Here is a 9,103-nt window from a genome sequence, read left to right on the forward strand (position 1 = left end):
AGAGAGAGAGAGAGAGAGAGAGAGAGAGAGAGAGAGAGAGAGAAATAATCGAGCTCAAAACAAGAATATATCAACCACTAAACCAACACATGGTAATGTCAGATTATTTTGGGGAGAGGGAGAGAGGAAGAACAGTCCATAAGTGTTTTGAGAGCCCCATCAGCTCTGAGGTATCAGGCACGCGCATCTCTCAGCAGGAGCGCATCATCTGTCCATTCCGCCACTCTCTCACCGCGCGCTCGACATGTGAAGGTGGAACGCTCATATAGGCTATGTGATTTGTCCATGTCCCGAGACCCGAAATATCTGGACGAAATGCTTTTAAAAAGGTGGATTGTTGGAGATTTTGTATGGAGGCAGCGGGACACCTCCCCATAGTTCGGCGTAGAGTGTCTCCGAAGAGTGCACGAGAGTTGCCGCGGCTCGGATTGAGGACCATCTGCTAAATTTACTCAACAATCTGTGTTTTAGAAGGATACACAAATTTCAAACGGCGTCAGTATCTTGCAATAAGAGCTTTTAGAGAATTCTGGATGACATACTACAATACTGCTTGTTTCGTGAGAGTCGCTGAGAGCCGAACACCACCAGGTGCCCCTGCTTAATCTATTCACTGGATAACAACAATTAATACTGCAGAAAATGTGTTCCTCTCCTTTTGGACTGCTCTCAGTTGCATCTTGTGAAATATTGTGTGCTCGGGACCACACAGGATGAAACGGACATCAGCATTGCAATAAATTAGCCTAATTGAAATTCACCGAGAAGTATCCTATGAGCTATAGGAGTACATACATTTATGTATTCTGATTAAACCAGACAGCGTTTGATAGATCGCTTGGCATCTTACTGACAGTGTGAAGTCTGGAATACAAGAATAAATGAACCTGAGTGGACAGACAGAGAATTAACAATATCCAACATGTTTAAACGTGGTAAGTGCAATTTACAACTTTCATCCCCATGCTGTTTTTAATAGACAGAAGTTGAATTTCGATTATTATAATTTTTATACTTGAATATTGTTTTTTTTTTTTTTTCTAAATAAAAATGATGAGTAGGTTGTGTGGAATAACTCCCATAACCCCCCTAAATGCTAGGGGGACATTTTTAATTTATATATATATTTATAAATAATACATGTATTTGTTTCTATGTTTCTATTTGAGCTGTTCTTCGTGGCGTAAAGGGTTTTTATTAAAGATAAAGATGCTTGTTGCAGTATTTGCAAAAACTATTAAGTCTTATTTTTTATATACATTTAATGATAGATTTTTTTTAGACATAAAAATAAGGATGTCTTTTACAGAATATAAGGTTTTGAAAGTTTATGTAAAAGGCTGTTAAGTTCTACAGCTCTCATCCATGTTCATCTTTCCAGAATCATGTGTGTCTGCCCCCGGGTAAGCTCAGCGTAAAGCAGATGTGTTTAAAATATTCATCATCATATCATGAAATATTTTCTTAAGATGCTAGTGGTGGGTGCCGCACTGCAGTTTATGGCCAGTTTTTCATCAGAAAGCATTGTGCTGTCTGCCTGTCTCCAATATATTTCTCTTGGTGGGTTAAACAGGTTTGGCTCAGATAGTCTGTCACAATTATTTATGGACTTTGTTTATGATCAGATGATGAAGTGTAAGGAGTCAATCGTAAGTTGATCGATTAACTGGTTAGTGATGAAGCTGTCAGGGGGAGACAGATGAATGACCTGCAGATCATTGCAAAGACTTGTCAGCTTGTTTTCACTAGATCAGTGATTGTCAGTCCTGGTCCTGGAGTATCCCAGCATTGATCCTTATTTAACACACACATGATGTATATCGTCGGCTCCTTAGTAGAGGCTCCAAGACCTGAACAGGGTGTGTCAGATAAAGGGGACATCAAAATGTGCAGTGCCAGGATCAGTTGTAAGAACTGACAACCCCTGCACTACATCAAATATATGTGTAACAGATCCTAAATCGTACTGGTTAAAGTTTACTAGGACATTCCACTTGCACCGTTTCACTTGTCCCCACTTTTATTCATCACTAGACCTTTTGCATGGCACTATCACATATGCTCGAGCTCTGAAGTTGCTGACTGCTATAAATGTGTAGCGAGTCAGTCTGAAAAAACGAATTTCCTTGGAGGAGGCCCAAAGCTTAACACAGAGACAATTGTTATTTCAATAGACTTGGCGTAGGAACAAAACACACCGATCAAGCCTCTCACCGGCACACTAAAGACCCCTTATGAATGCCTGTGAGGAGCCTGTGGTGCAGATATGAGAACAGTGGGTTGGTTTTGAACTGATTTGGATCTGATTTTCATTTACCTCAAAGTAAACCACTACCTCTAGTGTAGGTTTGCAGTATCTTTTTGGAGACATTTGGTCCCACATATTGTGGGACACACTGTAATCATTCTTTTTACCATCTCAGTTGAGAAGTCAGCAGAGTTTTTGTTTAGATGTCTGTGTATTAATGAAAAGTTGTGAATATTATCAACCTGAAACTTTCACACACACTCACGTTGGTTTTTCCATGTTTAATGGGGACTTTCCATTGACATAATGATTTTTTATACTGTACAAACTGTATATTCTGTCCCCTAACCCCACCCCTAAACACAACCCTCACCGAAAACATCGCTGTTTTCCTTATGTGGACCAAAAAAAAAAAATCCCCACAAGGTAAAAAATGACTGGTCTTACTATCTTTGTCTGACAAAGGGTTTTATATCTCCCATGTGTTACAACAGTCCTCAGGCTCCCCAATAAATAAGACTTGTAAATTGGTTTCAACAAAATGGATACCACTGGCAACAATTGTCAACAGCAGCACAAATGATAAGGGCCAACCAATGGAGTAATAATTATGAAGAAAATTTGTTTTTAAAAGTCAAAAGAGTTGCTTTTAGGGTAATGAGGTTTCTTTGCTCTGTTGGGTATTAATTGGTCTTTCACTTCAGAGTGCATTCGAAATTACGGAAAAAGTCTGCTGCAGTTTTCTGTTGTGCCTATGACGTCAGATCCAACTGGTTGTGTGGCAGTGTCCTGTGTGCCAGTCTCAGCAGGGCTGTTCCTTTGCTGTTTCTGCTAGTAAGAGGTCCAATTTCTTGAAATTGTTCCCTCAATTTCCTCCCAAACTAACTCAAACACACACAGGCATGTTTTGGTCTTGGTTGGTTTAATATAAAAGCGCAGCCATATCCTACCCATCTCTTAGCATGTCTCCTGTTTTCTCTCTCTCTGTTTCTCGCTATATTCTGCTTGCACTTCACAATGTCTGACAGTTATTTAAATTGAAACATGTATATATGATGCTACATGGTCTATTCAGATTTCTGATGCTTATCTGAAGGCAGTGCTTCAGACTATAATTGGTTTGTTGTGCTGAGTTGTCAGTATAGAGAATGGCCTCGTTTTAAAATTCAGCCTTGAAACGTTGTCAGGCTCAGAAATCCAGCCTGATCTACATCCGGTGACAAATATATTCTATGCTTGAGTTGATCCGGTTAGTTTCTAATCGAGAAAAAAAAAAATCAGGCATAACCCACACCTGCAAACAAACCAAGGAGATTTTCCCTGCAAATCCTCTGCAATGAAATGAGAGAAATAACTATTTTCTGGATTAGCTGTGATTATGCAGCTGTGAGTGGAGAAAGTCGGTGTTCAGACGTGATCCTAGACAATGTTGTTATGGGCAGATGGATGGGAGAGTGGGGTTGGTAAGCAAAAGAGGGAACACCTGTGGCCTGACACCTCTCTCCTGCACAGCTGCTCATATTCCCCATTTCTGAGACCTTCACTCATCACCACAAACACCCCCAGACTGAAATACAAAGTAACTAAGGACAACTTTTACAGCCTGCACCTGCTCAGCTGTTATTTGGGCTTCCCCTTATTATTTGTAATTTTCCAGCTCCAACCAAACCGCAAACATAATGACTGTTTTCAAACAGGTTTCTGAAAGACTCACGTTTATTTGGCCATAAAGGTAGTCCTGTCCAAAAACACACTCCACTGGTTGAGCAAGAAGTCGATGTGTCGGACCACTCAAAGAGCCACAGAGCCAAAGTGTTTACTTATAGTAACTGTACTATAGATTAGCATTAAAAATGACACACTTCACATTTAACGCTTAAATGTTTGCCACAATCAATTTTTTTAGCATAATTTTCTCATATAGTATTTTCACAACAGCGTCATTCAATATTAAGAGAGAGATAGCAGTAGTTTCTTTGCCATAATCAATGATATAGAGTGCAACAGTTGGGTTAAAATCCCATTCATTTTAATACCAAAGCCATTAGTCTGCATTTTTTCAACTTATTTATTAAATAATTGTGTTTAACAGTGGAATTCCTAGTGCTCTTTCCTAATTCCTCACTTTTGCACTCTATTACGCGATGCTCTGGAATACTTGATTCTGATTGGTCAATCGTGGAATTTAAAAATCTCACATTTCCTCTATCGATCATCCACAGGTCAATATTATCTCCCTTAAACCTTAAGTCCCCAATTTATGTCAAATATGCACATTATTCTTTACTAAGAAACACATAAAATGTTAGCAACTTTCTTTTAATTGGCTAAAGATCAAACTAAACCATCTGAAGTAAAATAAAATTGTAATATAATATGTAACTCGGTGTAATTCTGTTGTGTAGTAATACATATGCTCTGATCACATCAGTGGACTTCAATTACCACACAGCTATGAAACATGCCTCAGACCTCTCTGCATGCCAAACAGCTCATTTCCTGAAGGACACTCACTGAATGACAAAAGGATGAGCGCAGAGGCCAGCAAGCGCCATCGTCTGTCATCTTACCCCCTCCCATGGGACATAAATTCTTATCATTCCAGCTATCGGTAATTATAAGTAATTAGTAGCACAGGAAGTGGTATTTTAATGAGTGTCATTTTCTTCTTATGTCCTCATCTTCATGCACCTTTTGACCAGTTCAAACCCGGCACAGGACACACTTGGCTAGGATGGATGTTTTATGCATATTTTATCTGCTCGTTTTGCTTCCACATAGACAAATGAACCTAGTGTTTAGTTTTTACTCTCCATAAGGCTGACTTCCACTGGCATTAGACTGATGAATGTACATTATTATTTATAAGAATGAGTTTGCAATCCGGATGCCTGTGCCTGACATTTTGTCTTGCAACAATGTTCTCATTAACTCATAATGCATACACAAACTATAATTTCATACAAATTTCCTGGCTGCTGTGGTGTCCAGAAGGGAGGAAGTCTCCAGCGTAGCATGTGGCATCTCTAAGTGCCCTTTACCAACACCTGAAATCTCAGCACAAATATCTCTCCTCTGCCTTTGGAGTGGAAATGAGATGCTGGCTTGGTCATTAGTGGATGATAATGAGGTAAGAGAGACAAACAACCCTAAGCCCTGTTGGTTTTGTTAATATTAATAATTAATTTCTGATTAAGTGACTAATTGCGGTGGAAAGGTCAATGTCAATGTAAGGTCCGTTGATGTTAGGAGATGAGCATTGAGTAGAAAGGAAGGTGGAAAAAAGACATCACCCCTTTTCAACTAGGGATCGAAGGATTTTTTCAGCATGAAAAATACACATATATAATATATACACTTGTATAATATAATGTATATATTAGGGGTGTAACAAAATATCGCAATACAAAAATGCAGCAATATGTATCGTGGATAGTAAAAATATTATTGTGTATAGTTCACCCCAAATAAAAATTACTGTGTGAGAAGAAAATCAAGTTTTCAGAGTTTTAGTGTCAGTACTACATTAATATAATGATGCATAATAATGCAATGGGGGAATATTTGGTCCTGATAATGCCAAATGTCTTATGTTACCAGTAAAATTGGCCTACATTGTTTTAAATATATCTAGTCAGTGGCAGAGTGCAAGCATATTAGTCTAAAATAATTCAATTTTCAGCTTCAGAATCATGAATATTTTTATTCTGGTGTCAGTCCTGTGCATTGGGATACCAGCACCAAGTCCAGGCCCATTCATTTACACCCACAATGTAATATCAAATATAGCATTTTAATCAACACTACATTTTTTGTTAATCTTTTATCACGTCTTGGAGTATCGTGAGATCAGTATCGTGATATGTATCGAATCGTGATATGAGGGTATTTTTAAACCCCTAATATATACAAGTAAGTTGTTGTTTTTTTCTTTGGTCATATCTTATCTGGCCTACAGCTCTAAGTAAGCCAGAATTACTACTGGTTTGCCCCTTCAAAAAAAGGTGCATGATGCCCTGAAAGGATATGACAGTGCAAGAGTGTTGACAGTCGTCCCAAGCGTTCTAACGCTCCGCTGACAGACATGCCCGAGAGATTCTTTCAGTCCCATAGTGCCATGACCAGTGAGTACTGAGACAGGGATGCTGTCCTCCCTGCAGGCTTTGGCTGGCATCTGTCACACTGCACTACTAACACATGACATGTGGATGGCGCTGGCTGAGGAACTGGATAATCATCGGCGAGAAGCGTAAATTCCAGAGAGAACATGTGTGAATTGAAGCAGCCATCCAAAGATATACTGTACGGTACAGTGCATAAATCAATGTATATGCAAGGATGAACTCACACATACATACAGGACCAAGTCATGCTCTCTTTTCTTATTATAACCGTGTTCTCAAAGTGACCTTCGGAATCTGTTCATTTCTCATGATCCATAATGCCGGTTTTATGTTCCTGCTGTGCCGACCTCAATGCAGATTATGGAAACAGTATCAGCATAGAGGTCAGTGCATTTTGGTAAAATCTTTGCTTCTGATGGAAGTCTCCTTTATGGATTTGTTTAATTATAAAACTCTCAGCATGGAGCTTATAATAGCCAGAAACTCTATAAACTGACCGTAATCTTCCGGAGTCATTTTTAGGCACCCTCTTGTTCGCCTCGCTTCTCTCCTGGGTCTCTACTTCTAGGAGATGAGACATAATATAGAAACTGGAGATGTGAATTGGATAATAGTCACTTTCTTTATGTTGAGACAAACCTGATCATCATCTTGGATCGAGGCCATAGAAGGAATCTCAGTCATCATCGCTGGGCATTGTTTCACATTTTGCTCACTTCTCAGATTGAATGAGTGAGTGATTGAGGCCCTGAGAAAAAGCACCAAATAAGAGGCAATTCCTCTGTGTTATAAGGCCTTCTCTTGCCTGAAGGATCTTCATTGTATGATTGAAGCCAATTCAAAGATCAGCACTCCCTCCAAGATATTCTATCAATAACTCTACAGTGGGATGCCGGGCACGCAGTCCTCCTGGGGGCAGAATGAGCCTGTTTATCTCCTGTTGAAAGCTAATATGGCCATATCCATGTTCAACCTTATACACGGAGGAAAATAGCTGTATGAAAGAAAAATAAAGTGAGATAAATTTAAACTCTCAATTGTTTCTTCTTCGAATGGAGAATTTTCATTCAAGTAATCTCAGTTTGGAATAGTGGTTCTCAACTAGGGGTCCTTTTTTGAAGAAAACTTCTAAGTGGGCCACTGGATGACTTAAAAGCATTTGAATTAATAAATGATTATTAATAAAAAAAAAATCAAATATAAATTAAAATGCTAAGCACACACACGTACACACACGAAAGCAAGCCATATCAATAACTTTTTTAGTGACGAACAAATACAATTCTTGAGACCTGGTCAGGAATCACAATAAAATAAATGAAGAGTTCAATGAACAGTTCTTAAAAGTACATAATCATTTAAAATAAATGAAGAGTTCAATGAACAGTTCTTAAAAGAACCTTTTTTTTAAAGTGTGAAGAACACTTTAATAATCTAAAGAACCTTTTCTGAAATGGAAAGGTTCTATGAATGTTAAAAGTTCTAGAACAATAAAAAAAAACACTGCTCTAGAAGTTCAGAAGAGATTTCAACAATATCTCAAATTGTGTTCAAATACTCCCTTGATTAAAAATATGCAAAAAAACAACAACAACAACAACATCTATTTGAATAGTAAATAATTGTTTAAAACCAAATTCTTTCAAATTATTTGAGCTGTGTAATCCATATTCCATTTTATAGCTATTTAACGTTACTGTATGTCAACAATTGTGTCAAAGGGAATTGGGAATTTGATAAACATCTAAGACTAAGTTATCTGTTAGATTTGAAGTTTTCTGGAGTTATGAGAGAACAATCTTTGAGCAATAAAATTTCCTTTGAGTATCTATAAGACGTTATCAGAGGATTTTACAAGGCCTCGATACACTTTGCAACTGAAAAGGCAGAAAACACTTATACATTTACAAAGGTACAGTACTGCTGCAAACATCCACTCATTGATTGTCTTCTCAAGCCACTGTATGCTTGCGCGTCTCATATGTTACCATTTTGACATTATGGCAGGTCATAAAATGTTAAACTGCTTCCTGTCCAAATAAACCGTAGATTAACTCTCCCGACACATACTGAGTTTGGCAAATATTGTCACTCAAAACTAAACCCCTGGAAACCTCTGTGCCCTTTACACACACAGTTGCAGCGCACACACTTGTGTTCTGTTTCAAACTTCTTTTATGTTCTACTTTTTTTTTTGTATTCATTTCTGTACCCTGTTTGGTGCTTTTGGTAATTTAAAAGACATTCTCAATTATATTCTGAATGCACAACCCTGCCGTGAATCAGCGTGCATGATGTCAAGGTCTGAATGAAGCTCTCAACAGCAGTGTGAAGGCCACATCAACAGATATTCCTGCATGCAATACAAAACATTCAAAATACAACTAACCATACAATTACTTTTCCAGCCATGTTCTTGTCTCCTAAAACACACATTGGAGTATATCTCTTGAATTCCTCCATATTTATAGACACCTGAAATTCATATTACAACTGGACTTTGGTTTTCAGGGTATTGCAATTTGATCAGTCTATGTGCCTTGATCTGCATATCTCACATCTTGTATCCCATTCTCTTAATCTCTATATCTCTGTATCTTTGTACGCTCTCTAAACACCTGTTACCTTTTAATAGAAGATGATAAAGAAAAGCAATGTTAGCTTGCAGCAATAATGAAATTCCTCAGAAAAATCATGCATCTCTTATCTTTTCATCTCAAACTGCATTGTT

The 9,103-nt window shown here is 38.1% G+C and overlaps 1 protein-coding gene across 1 annotated transcript in view; it reads left to right on the forward strand.

Annotated features, from left to right (window-relative positions):
• The first annotated feature begins 167 nt into the window (after positions 1 to 167).
• The window catches only part of rtn4rl1b (reticulon 4 receptor-like 1b), a 164,773-nt gene continuing 155,837 nt past the window's right edge, over positions 168 to 9,103 (forward strand). The window contains exon 1 of the mRNA XM_081370353.1: positions 168 to 935. Coding sequence (XP_081226479.1) covers positions 923 to 935 — 13 coding nt within the window. The 5' untranslated portion in view covers positions 168 to 922. The remainder of the gene's footprint in view (positions 936 to 9,103) is intronic.

The sequence above is a fragment of the Scardinius erythrophthalmus genome, assembly GCF_964197995.2.
Source record: "Scardinius erythrophthalmus genome assembly, chromosome: 7".
Taxonomy (NCBI): Eukaryota; Metazoa; Chordata; class Actinopteri; order Cypriniformes; family Leuciscidae; genus Scardinius; species Scardinius erythrophthalmus.